The sequence below is a fragment of the Rana temporaria genome, chromosome 3, assembly GCF_905171775.1.
Source record: "Rana temporaria chromosome 3, aRanTem1.1, whole genome shotgun sequence".
Lineage (NCBI taxonomy): Eukaryota > Metazoa > Chordata > Amphibia > Anura > Ranidae > Rana > Rana temporaria.
Genome location: NC_053491.1, coordinates 312,002,935 through 312,016,929, shown reverse-complemented (window position 1 = coordinate 312,016,929; position 13,995 = coordinate 312,002,935). Strand labels below are relative to the sequence as shown.

At 44.8% G+C, this 13,995-nt stretch overlaps 1 protein-coding gene across 3 annotated transcripts in view; it reads left to right on the top strand.

Annotated features, from left to right (window-relative positions):
* APBB3 (amyloid beta precursor protein binding family B member 3) overlaps nt 1-13,995 on the top strand; it is a 283,221-nt gene that overhangs the window by 204,743 nt on the left and 64,483 nt on the right. For all 3 annotated transcript variants that reach the window (XM_040344808.1, XM_040344807.1, XM_040344809.1), the window contains one exon: nt 11,677-11,804. In XM_040344808.1, coding sequence (XP_040200742.1) covers nt 11,677-11,804 — 128 coding nt within the window. The remainder of the gene's footprint in view (nt 1-11,676; nt 11,805-13,995) is intronic.

Sequence of the window (13,995 nt, the reverse complement as noted above, 5' to 3'; positions counted from 1 at the left end):
CAGAGGCAGGAACGTCCCGATCTAGGCCCAAACGATACAAAGCCACTAATATGGCTTTTGATGAAATGGTTGAATTAGTTTACATACTGCGGAGGAAGGACTATGACGGGGAATATGGGCCATACAAGACCCCTAACTGCAGAAAGGCCCACATTGTGGACAAGGTGGCGAGGAGAATGAAGGAGATGTTTGGTGTCACCAGTTCCAAAGAACAGCTCAGGAAACGTTGGTCCGACTTAAAATTGCGGGAGCCACATCAGTTGAAGAAGATCCTGAAAATTCTCAAGAAAAGTAAGTCCTTATTTTTTGGGGGGGGGGGCAATTGTCTTCAAGAATTTGTTGACATGTATATTTCGACATCTGCCTCCTTGGCCTGGTTGTACTCTTGAACACATGTTGAAAATACCTACCTTTTGCAACGAGCGTTAATAGTAAACCGCGTAACATCACCGCGTTTCTCAAAAATGCGATGTTGGTCCAGGAACAACACACCTGGACATGGCTCTCTGGCAAAAAACTTTGTTTGCAAATATTGTGTAAAAGCTAGTTCTGACAAATCAAATTAAGAGAATGTGAAAGGCAAACAAGATTCATTCTCAACAGTGATCATAAAGCAGCTGTTTTCCCATCTGGAATGCAGAGTACCTATGTCTCCACAATAAATGTAAAAGTTTTTGTAGGGTCTCCGAGAAATAATGTTTAGGGGGGCCATCCATGTGTGTCACGTCGCTAAAAAGGGGCAGAATCGGAGCTTGGCCTAGAAGTCAGCTCAAAATGTAGGTTTGGTGGAAGAAGACAATAAAAGATAATAAATGAAAGTCACTTCTAAGCAATGTGTGCGATTTCTGCTCTCCAATATCTGTGTGCTGATGAGTATACCTTTTGTTTTGTGTTATTTAGATGAAAGAAGACGCCAGCATTTGGAGGAGGCAGAGAGGGCCAAACACGCCAGAAATCGCCCATCTCGGCATGTAGAGGAGGAGGAGGATATGGAAGGAAGAGAGGAGGAAGGAAGAGAGGAGGAAGAAGGCATTTTTGAAGTCTGAGTTATGGAAGATGAAGGGAAAGTTGAGGAAGAAGAATTTGGCGATTTGGAAGAAGGTGGATTGATGGATGAAGAAGAAGCATTTCTGGAAGATGAAGGAGGAGTTGTTGAAGATGAGGGAGAAGTGGTTGAAGGAGGAGTAGTGGAAGATGAGGGTCAAGTGGTGGAAGAAGGAGGAGTGATCGAAGATGGAGAAGTTGTGGAGGTGGAAATGAGCAGACCATCAGGTCAGTGTCACCCCAGCTTCAGAGGGCAAAACAGATGTAGATAGGCCTGAAAAATGTTACAATTTTTTTTTTTTTTTTTTAGGGGATGAAGATGGTGTTCCACATTTTTCGCGTGCAAGTGCTGCAATAATTATCCAGCAGATTATGGAGTGCAGCACAGAGATGGACAATATGCAGCAAAGGATGATGGTCATGGAACAGAATGTTAAAAATGTCATTTTGGAGTGCAGCACAGAGATGGACAATATGCGGCAAAGGATGATGGTCATAGAACAGAATTATAAAAATATAATTGACATGATGGGCCATGTCAAAGACTGAAACCCCCCCCCCCCGAAACCTTTTAAAAAAAATTACTCAGCAATACGCCAAAATTTGAAGAAACACACACAGTGTGCCAACATGTGCTATCTGCCATCACAGAATATCTATTGTCTGTGCTTTGTGGGTACAACCCCCTCCTCGATTCGCAAGTAGTTGAGAGGAAGGGTTTGCTCCCACAAAACACAGACATTGACTTCCGGTTCCGGCGCCGCATGTAGGAGACGCAAGCACCGGAGGCTCCGTCTAGCCCGCTGGAAAACCTGCATATAAAACCCCGACACTGACCCGGATTTCGGCTATCTGCCGCGCCTGCACATCGCCCTAGCCCCGGAGCATGGAGCGATACCTCACACAGCCGCGGACACCCAGAGAACCCGGCGCAACGGAGGTCTCACCGGACGCCTCGGCATCGTCCAATATGGCGACCGCACCACGAGGTAACCCTCCTCTCCAGGGCGTTCAATCCCAGCCTACACACGAACCCCCTGCACAAGGTACCTCACCGCAGGAAGAAATGGACACGGTGGCTGCTAGCTATGTAGCGCAAGACAATACACATGAGAGGATAGCCAAGGCGGTAGCGGCTTTGCTCTCACCCACCATCACAGCTGCTGTGGAGAAGGAAGTGGGAGATCTCGCCTTGAGAATATCCACTGCGGAACAGCGGCTGTCCTCAGTAGAGGACGATCAATACAACACACAGGGGTCCATGGAGCTCTGGAAAACCGCTCCAGGAGGAATAATTTGAGGATTATTGGCCTCCCTGAGACTTACAAACCGGGCTCCTTGCTCGATATCTGCTCTACCGCCCTCCCCGAGTCTTTGGGCCTGGGCCGCAGGTGCGTAGTAGAAAGAGCGCATCGCATAGGGGCTGTGTCGGAAGACCGCGCCAGACCCAGGCCTGTAATTGCACGATGCCTGAACTATGCTGACCGTATGGATGTCCTGCAGAGCTTTCGCAAAGCGCGAGCGGCGGAGCTGTATGGCCACAAACTACTGATCTTTGCGGACTACTCCGTGGAGGTCTCTCGAAAGCGCAAGGAATTCCAACCTATGTGTGCTGAGCTATACAAGAGAGGCATACGCTTCACATTGGCTTATCCCGCCATCTTACGCCTGCAAACCCCAAATGGCGACCAGCTTACATTACAATCTCCTGACAAGGCCCGTGCATATCTCCAGTCGCTTAATGCCGATCGCACATCATCGGTCACTTATGCCGACAGAGTTAAACAGGGCCCCAGAGACCAAAGAAGCCCCAGGAAGGACCCGCCAAAGCGCCTGAAGCCCACAACTGCACCTGGTCAACAGGATTCCGGCTGACTGACGAATACTATGCTTCTTGCTCCCGACCTAGGGGGGTCGGCATATGCCGTTTGAGTCTACCCTAGCCCTATATGATCTCTACTGGGAAGACACAGGGGGACTGGCTCTACTACTCACTCGTTGCCCCTGTTTCCTTTTTTTTCTTTTTGTCACCGTCACTGCAGATGGGTGCTGTTGGCCATGCACACAGAACCAATATGTTATGCTGCTCTTGCATTAATGCGAAGAACTATGGTCAGCCCTAGTTATAGTGTGTTTTCTTTTTTTCTCGACAGTTTATTACGCACCAGGTTGATTATGTTAATGTGCTCTTATTGTTTTATCATTCTACCCTCGAGGAGGGTGTTCATGCATTCCCGCTGCTGGGCTTCCCTGAGGATGGGAACGCTTGCTAAATACTAGTAGGGTGGTGACTATCTATTTTCACTGCTTTCATGAGGGGGCAGTGTTCGGTTATCTGTGTATCCCATGATCGCGGTCTGACGGTACATCCGGTAGAGGGAATGCATGCGGAAAAAAGTGAAGTCTCGGTTTGTGGTATTTTCTCTAGTTTCTAACTTGTTTTTTCTTTGTTTTTCTTTACCCTTTCAACTGCACCCCTTTTCCTGATGAGAGGATGGTTCCACCCACGATATCTTCGAACTACAAGGATCTGCGTTCTCCTCCGCGATGCACAAGGTCAGCACTTAACACAACACGCGCGCTCGCGACCTCACACGTGTAACCCTACATTACATATTCCATGGCTCAGATTAGTGTAGTCTCATGGAATGTAAAGGGGCTCCGGTCACCTGCCAAACGCATGAAGGTCCTAAGGCACTTGAAACGCCTTGGGACCGACATCGCTCTGCTCAAGGAAACACATTTGGGGGAAGGCGACTTCTTCCGGATGCAGAAGTTATGGGTGGGGAAGGTATGAGGGTCGGCCTCTGCTGGTCGCAGGGCGGGCACTCTTATCTTGTTTAATAAAAATTTAGTATATGATGTACTATCGGTTGACAGGGACGATGAGGGCAGACAGATCTTAGTGCATCTCAAGCTCCCCTCCGGGAACCTCAGGGTCTTTAATATTTACGCTCCCAACTCCCCCGACCAAGCTTACTTTACCAAACTGACATCCCTGCTGGCAGCCGACGGAGACATCCCTCACCTCATAGGAGGAGACTTCAATTCTACCTTTTGTGATACGGAAGATAGATCAGGCCCACAACGTAGCGGTCCAACGACCCGTCTGACTCGTTCGACACAGTTTTCACATATGGTCCAGGCTCTCAACCTGGTTGATACGTGGAGGCTGCAACACCCTTTAGATAGAGAGTACACCTTCTTCTCCCCGGTACACGGATCCTTTGCTAGGCTGGATTATTTTCTCTGCACCCTTTCCCTGTTACCCAAAGTTAATACTACTGATATACATGACCTGGTGATTTCTGACCACTCTCCTATAACTGTCACGCTACATGTCTCACAAATCGGTCCAGGGATTAGACAATGGAGGTTTCCGTCTCACCTGACTCAGAATGACAGCTTTAAGATGATGCTCTCTAAAGCGTGGTCTGATTTTGCGCATAACAATAGCCAACATGTGGATGACCCGAATCTATTTTGGGAGGCGAGCAAATCCTGTTTGAGGGGGAGGATTATTTCATTTACGGCGGCATATACTAAGAATACGCGGAAGAAATATTTAGATGCTAGCACCCGGGTAAGGTCGGCCCAATTTATTTTAAATTCTAATCGTACTGATGAGAATCTCACAGCTTGGAAGGAAGCTAAAGACCAATTTGATACTTGGGCAGAGAAGGTGGAGTCGATGAAGTCTTCTGCTTCACAGCTCCACTATTACAAATTTGGCAATAAAGCCGGAAAGCTACTCGCAAGACTTACGAGAGGCTTGTTCACTCCGACACATATTGCTGCTTTACGTAACCCAGACGGCTCAATGTCCACAGAGCCAAAAGATGTTAACAAAACATTGGAGGATTTCTACACTCATCTCTATGGCCTGGAGCCCATAGACGAGGGAGTGGCTCAGGAATGGTTAGATGGTGTTATATTACCGCAAATTGACCCTGAAATGTTGACACGCTTGAACGCCCCTATCACCCTGGAAGAGATCAGAACTACTATAGGCGGTCTCTCCGCCGGCAAGGCCCCGGGTCCAGATGGCTATTCCCCTGAATTTTACAAATTGATGAAGGCAGAAGTGGCCCCTATGCTCCTTTCTGTGTATAACCATATTTGGAATGGCGGGCCTTACCTCCCGACTGGCCATTTGGCTAATATCAAGCTCATCGCAAAGAAGGGCAAAGACCCATTGGACCCTGGCTCCTTCCGCCCTATCTCCATACTAAACGTAGACTCTAAGATACTCTCCAAAATAGTGGCCTCCAGGCTAGGTGACATTATGCCCTCCATTATACACACTGCGCAGTCGGGTTTCACTAAAGGGCGATCTGCATCAGCCAACATCCGTAAAGTACTAGCGGCCCTTGATTATGCACAATCTCATCCCTCGCAAGAAGTAGCAATAATCACATTAGACGCCGAAAAGGCGTTCGATAATGTTAGTTTCCGCTGGTTGTCCCTAGTGATGCTTAGATTTGGTCTGGTGGGCCCCTTTAATACATTTATCCATAACATGTACTCTGCTCCCTCGGCCACGGTGACGGCAGCAGGGATACAGTCACCTCCCTTCAGACTGCACAAAGGCACGAGACCAGGTTGCCCCCTTTCCCCTATACTTTTTAATCTAGCCATAGAGCCTCTCTCACGCCTCCTAAGTGCTACCCCTCTTTTACATGGTGTGACTTTTGGTCGTGAGGACCTGAGGGTGGCTCTCTTTGCCGACGATATACTTGTCTTTTCCACCTCCCCCCAGACTGATGTCCCTGCCATACAGACGATTTTTGACACTTTTCGTAAGTGCTCGGGTTTAAAAATAAATTTTTCTAAAAGTGAGATTCTCCCCGTCGGGTCATATACCCCCCATCGAAGCTTGTCCCATTATTCCTCCCTTCGGATCGCGAACCGACATATCACCTATCTGGGACTCAAAATTGGTAAGGAACCATCCTCTCTCTACTATCTAAACTACCCACCATTGATAGATAGGATGGTAAATGAACTAGGGGTCTGGGCGGGTCTTCCGCTCTCGTTCTTTGGGAGATGTGCGTTGTTCAAGATGGTAAGCTTTGCACGCCTGCTTTATCCTCTGCAGACATTGCCTTTGCTCCTAAAGCACAAGGATGTTCAGTCTATAAATAAAGCGGTTACCAAATTTATTTGGGGAGGAAGCAGGCCGAGGATTGCACTGACGAAGCTGTATCTGGCGTGTCTGTTGAGGGTTGGAATAGATTGGATACGGTGCTCTTCCCGTTACACTAATTATGAATTAGAATCAGCCATGGTCTCTCCAGTGAACTTGACTGCGCTCCTTCATAGCTCCCTCCAAAGTCTTCCTAACCCCATAAAACAAAATCTACTCTTCAGGGACACGATAGTGACCTGGAGAGAGGTGAGGAAAAAGTCAGGGCTCTCTCCTCATGTATCTATGCATCTGCCGATCCAGGGCAACCCCATGTTTACGCCTAGTTTACGCTATGAACCTTTCTCTAAGTGGAAAGACAGGGGGCTGACAAAGGTATGCTCTCTGTTCCAAGACTCAACTGGCACCCCCAAACCTCTTGTACAGCTATCAGGGGAATATTTAATGCCTACAGGGGATTTCTTATTAGTCATGCAAATTGTTGACTTCATTGCTAAAGTGTGCCCCAAAAAGCTTATTAGATTCCAGTCATCTTTCCTGGATAAACTGATAACAGGTAACAGATACTCTATAACAGACATTTACTCTCCTCTGAATAAGCAGTTTTCTAAGCCCCTGAGCGCCACCTCTATGACTAACTGGTCCAAGGACCTTTCGGCTCCAATAGATGTCGAGAATATTGTCCGGGGTTATAGACTCACTAGGGGTGTCACTCCCTGCGAATCCTGGAGGGAAACGCAATTCAAAATAATGCATAGAGCATATTACCCTTTTTCTATGACACGCTCCCCTGATATAGGACCTGCGTGCCCTTGGTGTTTGAGGAACAAACCTAGCCTATTACACCGGCTATGGGACTGTCCTGCTATTGCAGAGTTTTGGTCGAACATAATCTACTATATACATAAGGTGACGGACTGCCTCCTGGAAAAAGAACCTAGACTATTGTTGTTTGGCTGCCCTCCCGATAGTACAGAACGGTCCTGTGCTTATAACCACCTCCCTCGCGGCCTCCGTAGCTGGATACTTACCACGCTGTTGGTAGCCCGCAGGACCATCCTGGGCCATTGGATATCTGCCACCCCCCCCTCCCTTGCAGCAATGATTGGGAGCTTAAGATCCTTACTATACAGAGAGAACCTGGACTCCCATAATCATCATCTACACTCGAGAGATGAGTTTGACGAGAAGTGGTCGCTGTTCGCTAACATCGCCCTATCTACATCTGAACGCTCGGCCCTGTCGACTAGTCCTTTTCTATTCTTAGATAAGAGCCCTATCGGAAGTGTGAACCCTCCCTTCTGACTGTTCACCCAATCCACCGATATATGAATCCTAAAGTTTTGACTACCTGCTATCTATTTCAATGCAATGTATAGACTCTTTTAGAGATGGTCGTAGATTAGTGGACCGATTTTTTCAGATAGGAAACACTACCTTGTTGTTCTGTATGTATTTATTCATCTGCATAGGCTAAGATCTCGTTGATTTTGCTTACAATTATACTGCCCTTATGCCATGCCTCCTCTCCTCTCTTCTCCTTCTCTCCCCCTCTCTCTTCCCCTTTCCCCACCTCTCCTCCTCTCTTTCTCTCTGTACCTTTTTCCTCGCTATACTTCTTCGTTCTTTCTTCTTGGTACCTGCCTCGACTATAGCTATAGGTTGTTATTCTTGCCATATGATATATTGCTTTCATGATATGATGCAATTGGTATTCTTTAGAAGTCAGCTACCTTGATCACTGGTCCCAGCGGCTACGATGCTTGCAGATATACTTCACTATTCTTTTCGCTGGATATGCATGTACCGTGTCATTATATTGTTTCGTTTCTTTTCTGTATCTTCCTTTATTGTTTTAAAAAATTCAATAAAATATTGTTTAAAAAAAAAAACACAGACATTGATCACCCATGATGTCAGATAGCACATGTGGCCATTTGTCTGTTGAACAAATGACATTTGGCGATTTAACACTGAATGTGTGCATCTTCAAATTTTGGCATGTTCCAGTGTGAAAGCACACCATGACTGGCTGCTGTTGTGACTAGAGAAACGTTTGAACTTTGGAAGTTCTATTGGTTGTTCTTTTTTACTTAAAAAAAATGTTGAGAAAATCAACAACCCAAAACCAAAAAAAATATATAAATATATAATAATTATATCTATAAAAACCAAAAAAAAATGTTTTTTTCTTAAAACCAAAAAAAATAAAAAAAAATATAATTTTTCTTAAAACCCCCCCAAAAAATTATATTTTTATTTTTTTTATTAAAACACCAAAAATAAAAAATATATATTAATTCTATATATATATATATATATATATATATATATATATATATATATATATATATATATATATATATATTATACAAAAAAATATATAGATTTGATACCAAAAAATTTGAAATTTTATTTTGGATCTATATTCTTGATATTCACTATACAAATATAATAAAATGACAAAAAAAATAAATACATTTTGGTTTACAAAATCTAAAGCCATGTTTTCAGGATAAAAACCCTACCTTTGGGGGTAATTAACAAGCTGAAAATAAAAACATTAACATCAAAATATGAAAAATGAGTGGCTTCTTATTTCTATGCTCAATACCCAGTTTGTAGATGAGTGAATAATGTGCAATTGTGGTTATTTACTAAAACCTTGGAACAAAATTTGGCACTAGAAGTGCACTAGTTATTTGGAGAACCAGGAAGACAGATAAAAAGAGAAAAAGCAATAATGACAAACAACTGTATAAAGTCCAATGGTCAAATTATTTATTAGTTCTGTGAATATTTCTTTCTTTTGGGGGCCGAATTAGAAAGAAATATGATCTGGCATAGCAATGGCCCCCCGACCCATGAAGTACTCAACATATTTGTTGCGTACCTCACGAGCAGATTGGGTGGCCAAGCCAGCGCGACCAGTGTCCAGCCCAGGAAGGGTATCTGAGGGTAGTCGTGCCTCAGCACCGATGTTGGGTAGGTACGCCTGGGAGTGCCTGCGTAGAAAGTTGTGCAAAATGCAGCAGGCAAAAACAATGGTGTTCAATTTATATTCCGCCAAGTGTATCGCTGTCAGGAACAGGCGAAACCGGTTGGCGAGTATCCCAAAGGCATTCTCGACTACCCTCCGAGCCCTGGTCAACCGAAAATTGAACACCCTCCTCTCTGAGGTGAGGGTCCTCTGGGGAAAAGGCCGCATGAGGTGAGGTCCAAGCCCAAAAGCTTTGTCCGCTAAAAAAACAAACGGAAGTCCTTCAACATTGTCTTCATCCGATGGCAGTGCCAGACCCCCAGCTTGGAGACGCCTGTAGAATTCGGTCCACGCGAACACTCCCCCATCAGACAGCCGGCCGTTCTTCCCCACGTCCACATATAGAAACTCATACTGTGCCGACAACACCGCCATCAACACAATACTATGATAACCTTTGTAGTTAAAATAGTAGGACCCCGAGTGGGGTGGCGGCACTATGCGGACGTGTTTCCCATCTATTGCTCCACCGCAGTTCAGAAAATCACAACGCTGGGCAAATTGGGAAGCCACAGTCTGCCATTCCTGTGGCGTGGAGGGAAGCTGTGGGGACAAACAAATAAAGATATTTAGTACTTTGGCACATAAACATTGCAAACATAATCCTACAAGCATCCTTGTACAACTTCACAGTATTCAAATTGCGTTTAAAAATTGTGCAGGGATAATTTCGGGGGCACAAATATATAGGCCCACTTAATTAAGAGACTCCACAGCCCTCTGATGGGGACAAAAACAGTTTTAGGGGAGGGGGGGAAGAACTGTCCAAAAAAAGTGAAGATAAAAATAGACTAGGTGGGGTTGTCCCTAGGATAGCATGCTGGACAGGTTCATATTGGGTAAGGTACAAATATGCAGGTAGGCCAAGAAAAAAAACATGGAAAGCTTATATCAACATGCATAGGGAGAAAAGGGAACATTAAACACACAGCATATCTGGGAAATAAAATTAATAGTTATTTGCCCACATTATTAAAGACAGATTGTGAGGTTAAAATGAGGAAAATTACCTTAATATACTCCTCCTGCAGAACTTTTATGATGGCAGAACACGTGTCCGGTATGATGACCCCAAGCGCCTGGGGAGAGATGCCTGTCGAGAACTTGAGGTCCTGCAGGCTCCTCCCAGTCGCCAGGTACCGCAACGTGGCAATAAGCCTCTGCTCGGCCGTGATGGCTTGGCGCATCACAGTGTCCTGCCTCGTGATATAGGGGGACAGAAGATCCAGCAGACGGTTGAATACAGGGTCCGTCATACGGAGAAAGTTCCTATAGTCATTAGGATTATTCTCCTGGATTTCCCTAAGCAGAGGCATATGAGAGAACTGGTCACGCTGGCGCAACCAATTCTTGGCCCAGGAACTCCTCCTCCCCCTGTTCCTGGCCAAACTACTGGATAGATGAGCATATCCAGAAGCAATCCCATAACCAGCACCAATTCGCGAAAATTGACGCTGCTGCTCCATCATGGCTTCAAACCGGCCGGCTGGTCAGTCAAGAACACACTCCAACAGAAAGCACTCCCAAATCCAGCACTACCTGCAAAGAACGCGCGACAAACAGATACGAGCGGACAGGACGCAACTGCAAAGCAGAACGACCTGAAAGCCTGTACCTGATTGCCAACTACGAACCCGCAAGCACACGCACTGAACCCGAGAACACGACCTGTTAAAGCGCGGAGACCGAAAAGCACGAATCAGCTCTAACCAAACCTTCACTAACACGAGCAAACCCGTAACTAGCAAAAGCGGAACAGAGGGCGGCGCCGTTGACTTTGGTCTTTCCCTTTATAGTGACGACGTACGTGGTTTACGTGCACGCGTTCTGGTCCGACGGGAATTTGGTCCGCTGGTGTGTACAAGCCAGCAGACCAAAAGACAAATCAGCCTTGTACGCCGGAAACTGCCCATCGGACAGCCCGTCTGTACGAGGCCTTAGTTGTCACTGGAGTGGCAACACTACAGAGACCCTATAAGCCTGCAGATCGTTTACTTCCAGGAAGTGGGAAGCCCTGGTAATTTCAGGATAACCAGGTACTTTTTACTACAGGAAACTTTTATATTAAAACTAAAGGCACAGATAGTTAATAAATGTAACCCCTTGCCAGTGCCAGGTTCTTGGCTGTCCCATTTGGCTTAAGAACAAAAGTTGTAGTTGTAGTGGATTTTAAATCATTGAGAAATGTGTAAGTTATCTTGAATTCCGTGTTGTTCTAGTAGAAACTATGGTAGGCCTACAACCTAGGAGCCCTAGCTAATATCCCCAAAGCTGTGAATAGGCACCTGGCAGGTGCTACAGAATGCCATTAGCCACTTAGTACTGACTGTTTATTTGACTTTTATTTTATGCTGATATTAACTTTTAGAATATACTTTATGCAAAATAGCAACATAGGGCTATTATTGACATACATGTATGTTTCAGTATTTTACTTGCATTTTAGGGGGAAAATATGGTGATGATTTTGAAAAAAGATACAATGAGCTTGGTGGATCCACTTGATCACAGTCTGATTCACTCTCAACCCGTCATCAACATTCGAGTGTGGGGTGTTGGCTGCAATAATGGAAGGTATTCAAGTTGATAATATTGTATTTCTAATAATAATTGTCCTTCAAAAGGTTGACTGGAAACTTGGCAAACAGAGCTTTCATGGGCATGGGTTTTGAAGTGGAACTGCATTAATGGCTTAAAGTGTATCCATACCCAGAACGTTTTATGTTTTGGATACAGTAGGGAAGAATTGGAATCCTCACTAGGGGGGATTCAACCCTCTTTATGTCATGGGGGCTCATTGTCACAGTTGTCACTGGCGCTAGACGTGACAGGAAAGCTTCCAGTTGGGACACCTGTTCCAGTGATAACAGACAGGGAAATTCCTCACCTTGTTGAAATTTCCTATTCTATTATCTGGGAGATTCACAAATGATGTATTGCATTTCCAAGACAGGAAGTGAAGGAAATCCTCCCCAACAGAAAAAAAACCTGAAAGATAGAAATTTAATTTTAACCCTTCCCTAATCTACTCAATATGTATGAGAATGGGCTTCACACACTTTAAATGCATGTGTCCAAGAACTTACAGTTCTACAGCTTTTCTGTGAGGAAAACTAATTTCTGTTTAGTATGCTTAACATCTTGGCTATGGAAGGTCACTCAGCATTCATTTTGAGAGGTGCACACATGTGTTCCCAGTCACCTGGTCTTCTGCATAACTCCCTAAGACTTTCCAGGGGAAGAAACGTGTGGCAGCTTTATTTCCTTCCTTGTATGGCATCTGGGTGAGCTAACTGGTATCTTAAAACAGAGGTTACTATGCAGAGAAGATGTGGCTGAAGAGCATGCAGCTCATCTTTCTAAACATCCTGTGTGTCCCGGAACCTGGAGAGCTCAGTATGCATATGACACCCTTAAGCTTTGAAATTAAAACTCTGTTATACCAACCGCAACTCTCAATGCAATGTAAGGAGCTTCCCTGACCAATAGAGACACCCACATTACTAGGTGTGGGGTGATAAAGTTCCAACTAAAGATATTTAAAGCAGAGGTTCACCCTAAAACATGTATATACCATTCCATCCAGCATACTGCCGACATGTACAGTATGCTGTTTTTTTATTTATTTTTTTCGCTGTACATACCCTTGTATAGCTATCCCCCCCCCCCCCGGCTTCCGGGTAGTGTCTCCCGCGGGAGTGGGCGTTCCTATTCAGAGACTAAGTGATTGACGTGATGACAAAAGCTTTCCCACGCCGCATAATGCGCGTCACCAGTTTCCAGAAGAAGCCGAACTGTGAGTCAGCTCTATACGGCGCCTGCGCACCGACGTTTGGCTTCTTTTAAGAACTGGTGATGCACATTATGCGCCGGGGGGAAGCTTTTGTCATCAGGTCAATCACTTAGTCTCTGAACAGCAACGCCCACTCCCGCGGGAGCCCCTACCTGGAAGCCGGGGGGAAAATAGCTATACAACGGTATGTACAGCGGAAAAAAAACCCCAGCATACTGTACATGTGGGCAGTATGCTTGATGGAATGGTATATACATGTTTTTTTAGGGTGAACCTCCGCTTTAAGAATGCATAGGGGCCCAGGAAGATAAAACAAAAAAACTCTAAAATATTAATTAAAAACAACCCAAGACCAATAATTGACTTTCCTATCTGCCAACTTTTGCATCCAGTTTGTAACTCTATACAGCAGCAGAAACTTGCCTAAGACCTGCTTATTGTGTGTAAATGTACCTATAGTATTTCTGAGTGTGGGCCAGAACCTCTAAATGGGATTTCAATATTTCCAAGCAACCCCTTATGGTTAGAATAAGTAAAATGTATACCTCAGTTTGTTTCCTTACATATTAATTATTGTTGAAACTGTCAGAGTGATTTTTTCTTACCAAGGATAAATACTGTTGTATACACTTTACACCCCTGTGGCACATACCAGAGATTGAGAAACTCTGAAATACATAATTTTCTTCATAATCTAGGTGCAGAGTATCCTCCAAAGTAGCTTTTTGCAAATGAATTCCTGATCACTGCAGGACTTTTAAACATTCTGGTAATGAAGAAAATGTTCACTGATGCCAAATGAAAACATCTGATGATGAATGATGGTTGATGATTATTATTTTCTTGGAAACAGGTCAATTGTAATTGTAATTATAATTATGTTGGTATAACATTATATATAAGATCTTATGCTGTGACTGTGTCCAAAAGGTATTAGAGTGACAGAGAAGACTTACGGCCCTGGTCACCAGT